Raw genomic sequence first — 14,863 nt, 5'->3', positions numbered from 1 at the left:
TTTGGTTAAAGAATATCTCCTTTCTTAAACTCTCTTCTCTACATGAGCAGTTCTTAATGGGCGGGGGGAGAAAGACTCTATCATACCTAGAAAGTCCTTTCAAATTATACCTTCGACTTCCCCCACACCAAAGCGCTGCTCTGGGCAGAATGATGCCCCAGAATGAACCGTCTCACTCATGTCTTGCTGTCACTGCTCCATGACAAGTTGGCCACTGCATCCTCAGCCCCTCTCATGAGCAGTCAGCCTTTTAGCTTCAACTTTTGTTTCTTAGCACTGAAAATGCACTTCCAATGTCAATATTATAGCACTGCAACTCCCTAGTCCTTTGACACACTTCTTTCATTTGAAAAATACGTAAGTGATTATTTATATGTTGGAAGCTCTGGCAGGTACAGAAAGCAAGGTGCATAGGAGTCAGGCATATTCTCTAAAAAACTGAGTAGAGGGGCACCTGGATGGCTCAGCTGGTTAAGCGTCTGACTTCGGCTGAGGTCATGATCTTGCGGTTCGTGGGTTCGAGGCCCACGTCAGGCTCTGTGCTGACAGCTTGCAACCTGCTTCAGATTCTGTGTCTCCCTCTCTCTCTGCCCCTCCCCTGCTCTCTCTCTCTCTCTCTCTCTCTCTCTCTCTCAAAAATAAACATTAAAAAATTTTTTTTAATAAAGAAAAAGAAACTGAGTAGAGAGGTACAAAGATCATTTTAAAGGAAGTCTCTCTACTCCTTTCCAGCCCACTGGTGGGGTCTAGTTTAGAGTGAGGGGGCAGGCCGACTGTGGCTGAGGCAGGAGTGATTCACCAGGTCTTAGAAAGGGTTAGAGATCTGGGATGGAAAAAAACCCAGCAAACTAAAGTTGTCCTGCACCACTTCTGAGTAGATGGAAACTGCTTCTACCACTCTCCCCCATGGTCCCCTAGCTTCCTGGCAGCTTCCCCATCCCGAGACCCAGACACAATGACTCGGGTGGGATGAGTTGGGGCTCAGGGAACTACAACTGCCAGCAACACAGATTGCAGCTAATAACAGATGCGTTGTGCAATTCCCAAGACGACTCACAAAGGGAGGTGAGAAGGAGAGGGTCCCTTCTGCCTCCTCCCTGGGACGCTTTTGCTATCATTCCTGACCTCGTGGCTGATACAGGCTTTGGAACGTGTGCATCGATCTCAAGCACCAGGATCAAAGACCTGCAGGAGTGCTCTCTTACTTTGGGAAGTGGGTGAGGATTAGAGTTCGTTTCTCAAGTGGCAGTTTGTCTTTTTCCTGCCTCGCCTGCTCCAGGAGTTGTCGTCTCATAACTGTGAAGACTGAGCGCAGCAGTGTTCTCCCAAACACCTGGGTGGTTTCATACCGAGGTAGACTGTCACAGAACTGGGGCACGTTGCAGTAACACAGCCACCTGTGGTCAGAGGAGACAAGCACCATCAATATCCCTTCAACATCCCAGATGATCTGAAATATCCAAGCATGGTGACTCTCACACCACTAACCACAGGGGAAGAAACTAGGTCAGTATCACTGCCAGCTAATGGAACTTGAAGTCAGATTCGCTCGCCCCGATATAAGCAGTTGGGTCCAGTTCGAGGACAACCATTCTATTCTGCAACATCGCGTGGTGAGTCCTGTAGTCAGACACACCTGGGGTCAAATCCTTGCTTTGCCACTTAACGGGCTGCTTGACTTGGAGAATTTAATTATGTTTTTAAGTCTCCATTTCCTCATCTGTAGAATGGGGACAGCAATAATACCTACTTTGTTGGGTGATCACGAGCATTATATGAGATACCATATGGAAAGTGCACAGTGCAACTTGAGTTTCTGGTACGTAAATGGTAATTTAAATAAAAAGAAGAAATTAAGAAGAGGAAGCTGAAGAAGTCCCATTTGTGAAAGATGAGAATTCCACCATCTAGTTCTCTGAGTAAAATTTAAAATGCCTACACAGCACTCACATACCCCCAAAGCCTTGGTGGGAAGATAAAGATCTTCAAGACTATTCAAAACTCAGTCAAAACACAGGAAGTAATGAGCTCCCACCATCTGTCGCTAAGGTGCATTTTCAATGACTCAGTCTCAAACTTAAAAATGCACTTTGGCATTGCAAAAGCTGGATGTGTGCCCAGGCCCAGAGGGAAGGAAACCAGGGGCTTTCTTGAGATCAGACCACAGTTCTGGGGTACACTGGCTGTGTAGGGCATACAATGTGGAAAGCTCACTCACCCAAGAGAAGCTAGAGAATGCAAGTTTATTCAACACCAGCCCTCTTTCTTTACAGTCTCCCAGGATGCAAGGTCTCAAATTCCCAGGACCCAGCAACACAAATGTACAGTGGGGGTCAGGGGGTGGCACCAGACCAGGGGTCAGAAGCTTCGTTGCACAGATCTTCATTCCTTGGTAGCAGATCCAAATATCTCTTTCCAGGGCAGGACGTGCTTTCCAAAAATTAACACCCCCTCCTCTCTGTGTGCCTTCCTGATCTCCTTTAAAGTGGGAGGGAAGGCTGGCTCTAATGAGCCCAAACTGGTACTGGGAAGCTCCCAATGAACTTTCAAACCCTTAATAAAGAGTGGAATAATAGTGGTTACCTAACTTTTGTTGGTTTTTTTATCTCACTCTGTATGACTTCATACTTCCCCTGTGCGTGGTGGTGATGGCAGTGGTTCATCTTTGGGAGAGAAAACTTTCGTTACTGTTAGTTCATCTGCCTAAATTTAAACCTGACCTTAAAATCCTGCTACCATGTCTTCTCTTCTCTCGGCTTTTCTGTCTTAATTAACACCCAAATGTCACTTTGTTGGTTACAATTCCAAAATGGGCCTCTTACGTGTTGATCTTGTCAAATCACAAACAGTGACCTCGGTAGCAGAAAGGCCAGGAAGCGCATTTATGTTGTGCTTCCTAAGGCACTGCACACAGAACTGTATCACCTTCAAGGCTAGTCTTTGCTGGGTATTAGTCCATGGCCACTTAATGACGTTCTAAGATATTCAGGGCTGAAGGGAGGCCAGCCGCCAAGTGGCTCATCACGAAACGACAAATGTTAAGAGTTAAACAGTTTACAGACCTTAATAATCAGAAATTCGGTTTCATGAGACTTAGACCATCACAAGACTATCAGTAAGACTTAATATTAAAAATATGTCCAATTCTCTGCAATGGAAGACAGAAGACTCTCAGAATTTAGACCAGTACTGTCCAAAACAGCGGTTTATACTGATACTGTGCAGATACAGTAGCCATTGGCCACACGTGAGTACTGAACACCTGAAATGTGGCTAGGACAACTGAGAAGCTTAATTTGTAATGTCATTTAATCAATTTAAAATTTACTTTTAGTGTGAAATATTTTTCCATGAAATATAACTTTATTGCTTTGGTAGGACTCCACTGAGCTTTAACCATTTTAAATTGAGTGAATGAATTGAGATGTGCCGTAGGTATAGAATACACGCTGGATTTCAAAGACAGCACAAAATAAAAATATATCATTAATAATTTTTCACGTCGATTACACAGTGCAGTAATATTTATACATTAGGTAAAACAAAGCATTATTGAAATTAACGTCCTGTGCCTATTTACTCTTTAAAACGTTAACTACTGGAACATTTTAAATTACATTTGCAGCTCACATTATGTATCTATGGGAGGTGCTGATTTTGAGTCTACAGAGCATTTCCATCTGTGAAGGGGTCACAGATGTCTGAGACTCTACTTAAAAATGATGTTATTTCTGCTACAGCAATGGTAGGTTTTAAATATCACCATAAAATCATGAAGTGTTATAAAGAAGGGCGTAACAGGCCATGCAATCTTCCCAGGGTGGGGGAAGGCAGCACAGACCATTATCGTCTAGTAAAATGTTTCAAGTAATGGACTTCCATCCATTTCTTCTAAGAAGCATTTTATAGACCATAGTTTATGCTTTTTAGCTTTGTTTTGTTTTTGCTTCCAAGATTAATATTATTTTATAAATCTGTCAAGTGCACAGCATGATAAGAGAGAGTCTGAGTCAACGTGTGGTGTTTTAGTGCTGTTTTAACAAATGACATCGTCATCGCGCATAGTGGGATGAAAAGAAGAAATGGGAATTTGTGTGCATCTCTGCACACACACTCCTCCAAACACTTAACTGTAAGAAAAGATTTTACCTAAATGACTGGTGTCAGGTCATCTAAGAAGTAATGACAGGGATACGGTCCATTCATTTTTGCATGCCTAATAAGAATGGCATGTGTGTGCAATTTACTGGTAGTTCAAATAACTCTCTCAGATTTTTGACACCATTATGATGCTTTGCAAGCACCTTGCTTTCTTCAAAATGTGAACAGAACTATGGAACTTGAACACAGAAGACCACACCGCCCTACTTACTGGCGTGAAAATCCTAAGGTTTGTAGGAATCCTGTGATCTCTCCTAGTGCACCTGAACTAAAAGGCTAGGGTCTCCTCTCACCTCATCCACTTTCTCTCCATGCCTCCTGATACTGTCCTAGATGTACATGCCTGATGATGAACGCTCAGTAACACACAACAATGGTTATGTAAAAAAATCAACTTAGTTATATCAAACTTGCTCTGTATTCCTACAAAACATCTCCCCATATGTGAAATTTGAGAAACACAACAAATGAACATAAGGGAAGGGAAGGAAAAATAAGATAAAAACTGAGAGGGAGGCAAACCATAAGAGACTCTAGATGATAGAGAACAAACTGGAGGGAGGTGGGTGGGAAGGATGGGCTAAATGAGTGACGGGCATTAAGGACAGCACTTGTTAGGATGAGCACTGGGTGTTATATGTAAGTGTTGAATCACTGGGGTCTATTCCTGAAGCCAAGACTACACTATATGTTAACTAACTTAAATTAAAAAAAAAAAAAAAGATCTCCCCAATATGGGATGACCGTTATCAACTTTCAGACAGTCTGCACAACTTAGCATCTAAGACTAAATATTTGCCACTTCCAACAGCAGATTCTGTTTGTCAGATGTATTTTAAGAAGTCACATTTCTCTGACACTTTATTTTCAGGTTATTTCTTCATGAAACCATCTTAGTGCACCATCATGAAATTCAGGGAACTTCAAAATACTTGTTCAGAGTTTGTTTGTTTTTTTCCCTAAAACCACAGTGATTTCTGGGGGATATATATTGCTATTATTAAGTACATGTTAACATTACTGTGTCATATTTTCAATATATAAAAGTTTTCTTTCAGGAAATTTTCTTTCATTTTCTTTCATTTTCAGGATCCAGTCTCTTCCACAGAGAATCCTGTATCACCCCACCTCCGTGCTGACGTACAAGCTCCAAGAAGTGTTCAACCGCTTTGCTCTGATTGCTACAAATGCTGTAAATTATATGTGGAACCAGCATGACAGGTCCTGAGGCTCACTTACACATCAAGATAAAGCTTGGTGGTGCCTGCAGCCTGTAATATTACCCATTTTCGAGAAGATTATTATCAAGGAGACACCATGCTATAGTGGCGTGTGGTTTATTAAAATCCTAAGTGGTCATGACAGTGAGGTTTTACTCTGAAACAATTACTGATTCTCATAATTTTCACAGGTTGTTTCTCTCTACTTCCCTTTCTTCATCAACATGGCGTGACACTGGGCAAGCGGGGGAGGTGAGTGTTGTCTACCTTCGTTTCCTTATTTATTATTAACAGAGGCTCTTGGTCTACATTCCACCTAGAAATCAGCAGGTTTCAGAACTCATCAGGGTGTATTCATTCCAGACTCTCAGCAGGTTTCTTTTCACCATTGTCAGACTCCACTCTTCTGCCTTCAGCCCTTGGCTCAGGATACTGGGCTGGAAAGGAATCTGTGGCTATCTTTCTATTCCCTATGATGTTGGCTTCTTAAGTCGTATTCAAACAACGACACTCTCATTAAGTTGTACGTGCTCTAGCTTAAGAGTCTCACGCTGGCAGTGGCTGAGTTTTAGAGAACAACGTGTGTGGGAGGAAAATGATGACCAGGCATCTCCCCAGTGCCTGTTCTGTGTGCCAGACGCTACACACAACACTCAGTACTCATGAGGCTCGGACAGAGGAAGAAACTGAAGGTCAAGGAGGTGAAGTGACTGGTTTAAAGCACACAGAATTAGCGAGAAATGGAGCTAGGATTCATACCCACTGTTCATTTCAAAGCTCCATCTCTAACTTTACTACTCCTTAAGTATTATTTGTAAGTGCCACCCATTTCCGGGTAATTTCCAGGTGCTACATAGTATCTTTACAGTTTTCTAAAATACACTAATATCTCCATGCTGCTTCACATTTAATTCTTCTTGATGAAACACTTTTTCCTGTTAGTAGTGGTAAATACTTTCAGGGGTCTGCCTTTGGCAAATATTCAGCTTTCCAATCGTTAACAGGCAGGCTTAAGACAAAGATAGATAAGACAGATGATGGACAGATAGATAGATTTTTTAAATCTTTATACCCAACATGGGACTCAAACTCATAAACCCAAGATCAAGAGTCACATGCTCTACTGACTGAGCCAGTCAGGTGTCCCTATATTTTTGATAGATGTGTTTTCTCAACTCTTATTATAAATGACAGTTAAGACACTATAGGACCTATTGTTCATGCAAAATTCTGAAATGAAGGTATAGAAATAAAGACATAATTTTAAAAAAATTGATGCTAGGCACCTAGGTGGCTCAGTTGGTTAGGCATCTGACTTTGGCTCAGGTCATGATCTCACGGTTCATGAGCTCGGACCCCGTGTTGGGTGAGCTTGAGACCCACTTCAGGTGAACCCCACTTCTCTCTCTCTGACCCTCATGGGATTCTCTCTCTCTCCTTCTCTCTCTGCCCCTCCTCACTCGTGCCCTCTCTCAAAAAAAAAAAAAAAAAAAAATTGGTGTTGAAGATATCTGTAATTCTCATAAAAGTCAATTAGTAAGAGGAAATACTTTATAACTCAAATTATATCTATTGTAAAAGAAGGGAGGACAGAGAAAAGGGGATGTTATTACTCATGAATATCAGGTCAATGATCTGAGAGGAAAAGCTTATCTCATTCCTACATGTCATCTGCTATTATAGAAAATAATCTAGGTAGAAGTGCTCTTTGCACTATCAAAAAACATTGCCTAGGGGCACCTGGGTGGTGCAGTCGGTTGGGCATCCGACTTCAGCTCGGGTCACGATCTCGCAGTCCGTGAGTTCGAGCCCCGCATCGGGCTCTGGGTTGATGGCTCAGAGCCTGGAGCCTGTTTCAGATTCTGTGTTTCCCTCTCTCTCTGCCCCTCCCCTGTTCATGCTCTGTCTCTCTCTGTCTCAAAAATAAATAAACGTTAAAAAAAAAAAATTAAAAAAAAAAAACATTGCCTACTCTAAGTCAGGAATACCTCTTGAAACAGGCTTGATGTGTCTATAAAATATAAGAGGGAGTCAGGAGCCTCAGTAGGTAGAGCATACGACTCACCATCTCTAGGTCATGAGTTCGAGCCCCATGTTGGGTACAGAGATTACTTAAATAAATAAATAAACTATAAAAGGGGGAAAGTAGGGGGCGCCTGGGTGGCGCAGTCGGTTAAGCGTCCGACTTCAGCCAGGTCACGATCTCGCGGTCCGTGAGTTCGAGCCCCGCATCAGGCTCTGGGCTGATGGCTCAGAGCCTGGAGCCTGTTTCCGATTCTGTGTCTCCCTCTCTCTCTGCCCCTCCCCCGTTCATGCTCTGTCTCTCTCTGTCCCAAAAATAAATAAACGTTGAAAAAAAAATTAAAAAAAAAGGGGGGGGGGAGTACAAAAAGGTAAATAAAATGGATAATTCAAGCCACTCTCTTACTTAAATGAAAATAAATGTAGTCATCCTGTTTTGTGTGGCCCATGTTTAAGATTTTTTTTAAGTTAATTCTATTATTCTGTAATTCATAGACAATAAAAACAAATTCCCACATTAAGGAGAAAATGTGCAATCCAGGACACAGTCTGATGTCAACCAACAGGGAAACGGATGGGTTAATTATAGTACATCAACCCAACAGACTATAGTGTAACCGGTAAAATATTTGATATGATGTTAAGTAGGGAGACATAAAGGATGCAAATTCTATGTATTTTTTCATTCTAATATAAAGTATTATTTAAAGGGCAAAGACTGAAGACAACTTGTATAATGATATTAGTTCCATCATGGTTCTGGGACTAGGGTGATCATTCCTTCTTTATAAAAATTCTTTACCACTATTATACTCATGGTCATTGTTCTTTTGTTTTGTTTTTTTAAATGATTGAGGTTTCTATGTAATAATTACGGAGTCACAGTATGGTTATCTAGATCACTGATGTTCAATAGAAATATAATGCAAGCCACATAACTGATTTAAAATTTTCCAGCAATCTGATTGAAAAGGTAAAAATAAACAGATGAAATTGACTTTAAAATATCTTCTTTAATCGAATATATCCAAAATATTATCATTTCAACATGTAATCAGTACTCATGAGGGGCGCTTGGGTGGCTCAGTCAGTTAAGCTTCGGACTCCTGATGTCAGCGCAGGTCATGAGCTCACGGTTTGTGGATTAGAGCCCCGCACTGGGCTCTGCACTGTGGGCACAAGTCTGTTTGGAATTCTCTCTCTCCCTCTCTGCCCCTCCCCCGTGCACTCTCTCCTTCTGTCTCTCTCTCTCAAAATAAATGTACTTTAAAAAAAAGTTCTCATGAAATATTTTACATTTTTTTAAATTTCCTATTTTTTGTATAATCTTAGAAATCTCAATGCTAGCCATATTTCAAGTGCTCAGTAGCTCCATGTAGCCATCAACTGTCATACTGGATAGTATAGGACTAGGTGCTTTGGATCTCTCACCCCCCAAAATATCGTGACATTAATAAAAAGCTACATTCTAGAAACATTCTCTCTGAATTGACGGATTACCACAGTAACTGGGCAACCCTCGGCTCACAGACACAGGCAGCAATTTTATGTCTGCAACAGGCTCTACAAGGGCCAAGGGAAAGGAACTGATCGTCTGATTACCTTGTGTAGTTCTCTTTGTATCCAGAAATATCATCATTGGGAGATCTCAGTCTTCGTTGAGACGGTGCCTCCAGATGCCAATAGTTGATGCGGTTTAGGAACATTTTTGCCAACTCAACTATCGTTTGCCTTTCTTTGGCTGGCAGGTGACTAAACTTGTACTGCACAAAGTTATTCACACCCTTAAAAGGAGGGAAGGCCATTTATTCATATAGTTATGCATACTAATTCTGAACACCCACACAGCACCATTGACGGTTATTAGCAAGAGAACAGACACTTCTCTACGCACAAAGCCTCTTCCTTTTCCCTATTAGAAAACAGGAATGCCCGGAGGGAACTGCACCACAGATCACAGTGGATGAAAAGCGACAAGACAGAGAAGCTGTGAGTTGCTATTCTGTGCCTGCTGCAATCCTCAAGCGTCACAGAAAATCAAACTCACAGACTGAAAAGGTCAAAACCTTTCAAACGAGAAAATAGGACTATTTTGTAAACTAATTCTTCCTGCACTATCCACATAGATTATATACGATGAGGTTCTTGGATAAACATTATGTTTTTGCATTACCAAAATGTGAATCCAAAGGCCACCAGCAGGTCTTCCATTGAACTAAACCAACAGAATTTAAACTCTTTACTATCACTTTTTTTGGCAAGCTTACCAAGGGGAAAAAAATTCTTATTCAGAATTATGAGCTTTTAAAAGAATCTGTGGATTCATTTAATCTTTCTGCAGAACACTCCCATCTAATCTAATTTCAAATAAAAGAACAATGAATTCTTGTTTAACAGAGTTTGGAGACAAAATAAAATTTCTTCTACTGAAAACTGATAAAAATACATTTATTTGTACTAGGGACTCTGATGTCCTATCTTCTGTAATCATTCTCATTAAGAAGTTCAGTCAAGAGAATCTAAGATTTATTTAGCCAAACAATGATAGGCTAAAAAGTGACTCTGACGAGGAGTAGAACACCTCACAGAGAAAGTCTATCCATGTCAACAGATTCCCCAAGTAAACCAGTTTCTTTCCAGGAATCATAATGTAACAGAAAGTCAATTTCTGGATGCAAAATCTCATTTCCTATTTGTGCTTTTTGCTTGACTTACAATGTTTTTGACAATGCTCCTGAATTCCCTCACCTCAACAGGCTTTTTCAGATAGTGCCAAATAAGAGGACAAAGACTTAATTTTAAAACATCAACACCAAAACAGAGCACATTCCGTGTGTTCTTGTGAACTACATGTTCTTAATTTTTTTCTTCCCCAAACACACAGTGAATTCTGAGTATACAGCAACCATAAAAGACAAAAGCTAGATCATTTATTAAATTAAATATTCACTTGTGATGCAAAGGGTCCAAAACAATTTCTCCATACTCATCTCTAAGCATCTCTAAGCTGGGTATAGAGGATGGAAGGAAGACGCATGTAAAAATGCAAAGAAGATTAGGTTTGTTCAGCCTTAGAGCAATAAAAAAGGGCTTCTCTCTTTTTTCTTTTTACCTGTTCAATACTAGGTTTTTCAAATGGGGGTTTCTTCTCCAAAGAGCCTTCAACCACAGGTTTTCCTCTTTGTAAAATAGACTTTCTCAAGAGCTGCAAAAAAAAATCATTAAGAAAAAGAAAATCAGTGTCTCTCTCTCTCTCACACACAAACACAGACACATACATAGCCTCTGAAGGGAAGTAACCATATTCTAATTATCTTAACTACATGTAAATAAATCCTTAAATCAGTAAAAATGGGTGACTACCAGGTAACCCAAATTTGCCTTCACACCCATGACCAGAGCTATGAGAAACTAAGACCCCTTTCATGTTCTGTGCAGACTAGCACAGTAGCAGTAGCCACCGGGACTCTCTCTCCGACTCATTTCCCTTCTCCCCACTATTTCCAGATTCCACTGACCCAGAGGCCTGGCGTGCAACACGCACATTTTGCACATGCCCACCTAGGCCAATGCAGGTGCGCTCAAGAGGGTTTTATTTAACCCCCTGAACGGCAGAGATCCATTCTGCACAAGTATGGCCAGGGGAGAGGGATGTCTGTAGCTCCCATATGTCGTATGCATCATCTAGAGCCCAGGCCCTTCGGGAAGGAATTCTCTAAGGCTCTCAATTGGCAACTTTCACTGCTGCGGTCTTTTCTCATTTCCTTTCCATCCATAGAATGCAGGCCAAGTGTTCTGGCATCTCAATGCCCACAAAACAAAACACTGCTCTTAATCCTTGCCACTGGAATTTAAAGCCCTCAAAGAGCAAATATCAGAGAGAAAAGGGAACACAGAGTCACTAATCAAGACCTAATTTGAAAATAAATTTGGTATTGAAATCCTTTACTTTCAACCTTTGCTTGAATCTTTCATAACATTTACATGGGGGCCAGTCATCACATGACCACACATTTAAGTTAAATCTTTCCCTCCTTTCTCCACTTACTGCCTCTTCAGTGGAAACAAAACACAGCAACCATTCTCCCAGGAGTTAATGGAAACGGACAAATGGCCAAGGTTGAGGATCACCATGTGTTCCCCCGGGCCATGTTTTGCAAGGGCCTCAATTCCTTCTAGGGGTGCCAATACATTATTAGCATGGGACATTCATTGATCTTTTCAAGGAATTGTGCCCATTTTTACAAAAATAAGTATGCAAAAATAAGTCACTATATCTGTTTCTAAGGACACGGAAAGCTTGATCATAAAATCTAAATACAAGTAAATTCCCGCTGCCTACTTTTTTTACCCAGTTAAAATAAGACCTCTTGGGAACTTGGTCCACTAGGGGTTTCAAAACGGAGGTAAACTAACAGGTTGGGGAGTGGCTGAATCTCAGTTTCTTCATCTACAACAGGACAGAGCTGGGATAAGTGGGCCCATGAAAGACATTTAATGCCAGCATCAAGCATTTGCATCCTTACTTTTGCCAGGCACTCTTCACAGTTCTTTACAGGTCTTATCTCCTGGAATGCGCATAACAACCTTTTGAGGCAGGTGCTGTTACTGTCTGTACTTTACAGATAAGGACACAGGGAGAATGACCCGCCCAATGTCACATTTCCAGTGTGATGGACCCAGGGTTCAAACCCAGACAGTGGACTTCCAGAGCCACATTAACAGGGTCGAGATACACCCAGCTTTACGAGGCAGCTTTTCACTGGGTTTATCTTCAACATCTAAGCCTGAGGTTTTTAAGATGTTACACAAATGTGTAATACATTTCATTTTAATTTAATTATTGAGACACAAGACACAGGAACTGCCTTTCAAAAGCTAAGGCATGGGTGATTTATTACTTATTTGCCCAAAAAAGGACTCTGGGGGAAGTGGGGGAGAATGCTGAATAGTTGAGGTTTCGTTCCCATGGGCCAACATATTTGCACTGTTGAAGACGAGGGAGGTGAGAGAGAGAAAACGTACTTCAAAGCAGAGCAATGCTTTCCAGCCTATTTGGTTAGTTATAAAGGGAATCGAGAGGAGGCTGGCAGGATGGAAACCTTGACACCACCTTCACTTCCAGCCGGCGGTGGGGGCTGCCAGGGCACTTCGTTCCAAGACAAATAATAGCGGCAGTCATGCAGACGTTGTTTTTCTTCGACGAAGATCTTTTTCCAAAGAAGCTCTAAACAGCATGACCCTGCCAGGCTTCAATCTGGATGACTCAGGCCTCATAGCCATGTCAACAAGTTGTCACCTGGAGTAGCCTAGTGCCTGCTAATGGTAGTGGGGGATTCAGCTGTTTGTCCTCTTTCTGCCCACCCCACTCCCCTCTCTCTCTCTCTCTGTCTCTCTCTCTCTGTCTCTCTCTCTCTGTTTCCTCTCCCTCACCTCCCATTAACCTTTTTAGAACTAATATCCCCTAGGGGTGCCTGGGTGGCTCAGTTGGTTTAGCATCCAACTTTGGCTCATGTCATGATCTCATGGTTTCTGAGTTTGAGTCCCACCTTGGGCTCTGTGCTGACAGCTCAGAGCCTGGAGCCTGCCTCAGATTCTGTGTCTCCCTCTCTCTCTGCCCCTCCCCCACTTGTGCTCTGTCTCTCTCTCTCTATCAAAAATAAATAAATATTTTTAAAAATTAAAAAAAAAAGGATATCCCCAAAACCTAAAAATACAATTCTCCTATCTACCTATCTGTTTGTCTCCTATCTACCCCAAACCCCCATTAGTACTCCCCCCCAAAAAAGACAAAAGTAAATAAATGAGAAGGGAAAATTATGTATCAAGTAAATTCACATTAAAAAAGGGAGTGTGGTGCCTGGGTGCCTGGACATCCAGCTTCAGCTCGGGTCATGATCTCGAGGTCAGTGGGTTCAGGCCCCATGTCGGGCTCTGTGCTGACGGTTCAGAGCCTGGAGCCTGCTTCTGATTCTGTGTCTCCCTCTCTCTCTGCTCCTCCCCTGCTCCCGCTCTGCCTCTCTGTCTCTCAAAAATAAATAAACGTTAAAAAAAATTTTTTTTTAAAAGCTATGGAATTGGGCACAAAATTTGCAATGAGATTCCTAGCAGCCAAAGCAAAAGAGGGAAGTCAGTGGAAAATTTTCCTATCCTTATCATATGAAATGAAGCACGGTGCTCATTAAAAGAGGCAAACCTTGGGGCGCCTGAGTGGCTCAGTCGGTTAAGTGTCTGACTCTTGATTTCGGCTTAGGTCGTGATCTCACAGTTTGTGAGACAGAATCCCACATCTGGCTCCATGCAGAGTGCAAAGCCTGCCTGAGATTCTCTCTGATCTCTCCCTCTGCCTCTCTCTCTCTCAAAATAAATAAACAAACATTAAAAAAAAAGGGGGGGCGGGGGGCAAACCTTTCCTGGCTACAAGCTCTGAGTACACTGTTTTGTTTGCTGTCTTTGTTTTTAAAAGAATCTTGTAAGTATTAAATAATACGACATAATCAACAGTGCCTCAATAGCAAGGTGTTTTTGTTTTTAATTATTTCCTGTCAGCCCCCTTTAAAAAAATGTCATTTTTAGAACTTTTTCTGTCTGTTCCCACCACTAGTTCCTCTCCCACACTGTCCATCCTGACAGCAATCAGAAACTGGGGAGACAACGGTCTGCAGAGAGGGGACGAATGTGACCCAAATGCAGCTGAGGCAGAGCCACGAGGAAGCAGCTACAGGGAGTGGCAGCAGGAATCGGTGACTGGGGTCAAGGAGACACAGAGGACAGTGGTGAGGTGCCCAAATCTGGAAATTCTTGATTCCTCCCCCTGAAGTACGAGAGTCAAGGCCCTGGTGCCACCCTCCAACCAGATCTCCTCCCACCTTCCCCTGGCTCACTGGGCTCCACCACACCGGCCTCCGTACTGTTCCCACATCACATCAGACTCACTCAGTGCACGGCCTAGACGGCGGTCCTTCTGCTGCCTGGAAAGCTCTTGCCCCCAGCCCTTTCCGGCAATGGCTCCTGTCCCCTGATTCAGGTTCCTGCTCGACTGTGGTCTCCTCAGAAAGGCTTTCTTAACTGCCCTTCCTCATTATCATGTCCCCCCACCGACCACCATCCCTGCCATTCTGATTCCACTTACCCTACTTTGTTTCTCTTCACAGCACTTATCACCACCTGCAAATATATTATTTACTGGTTGATTGTCTGCCTCTTCTACTGAAATGTCAACTCCATGAGGGCAAGGACTTTGTTTTGCCCACTGATCTATCCCTCATGCCTACACGAGTGCCATGCACAGACCAGGTGTGCAATACATATCTGGATGGATGAATGGATGGGTGGATGGAAAGAAATCCATAAGCAAAAGCAAATAAAGATATTCAAATCTGCATACAAATATGAAGGCTCTCAAGGAGAGTGATGTGTTCAGCACATGGCGGGTCACTTTAGAGACTCCCTCATGGAGA

The 14,863-nt window shown here is 42.3% G+C and overlaps 1 protein-coding gene across 5 annotated transcripts in view; it reads right to left on the bottom strand.

Annotated features, from left to right (window-relative positions):
* KAT2B (lysine acetyltransferase 2B) overlaps positions 1-14,863 on the bottom strand; it is a 103,505-nt gene that overhangs the window by 41,429 nt on the left and 47,213 nt on the right. For 4 of the 5 annotated variants that reach the window (XM_023260591.2, XM_045037668.1, XM_045037670.1 and 1 more), the window contains exons 4-6: positions 10,516-10,608; positions 9,006-9,187; positions 1,206-1,397 (exon numbers count right to left, since the gene is read on the bottom strand). In XM_023260591.2, coding sequence (XP_023116359.1) covers positions 1,206-1,397; positions 9,006-9,187; positions 10,516-10,608 — 467 coding nt within the window. The remainder of the gene's footprint in view (positions 1-1,205; positions 1,398-9,005; positions 9,188-10,515; positions 10,609-14,863) is intronic. The other variant, XM_045037669.1, reaches the window with a different exon arrangement.

The sequence above is a fragment of the Felis catus genome, chromosome C2, assembly GCF_018350175.1.
Source record: "Felis catus isolate Fca126 chromosome C2, F.catus_Fca126_mat1.0, whole genome shotgun sequence".
In the NCBI taxonomy this organism is placed as follows: Eukaryota; Metazoa; Chordata; class Mammalia; order Carnivora; family Felidae; genus Felis; species Felis catus.
This window is presented reverse-complemented; position numbering and strand designations above follow the sequence as displayed.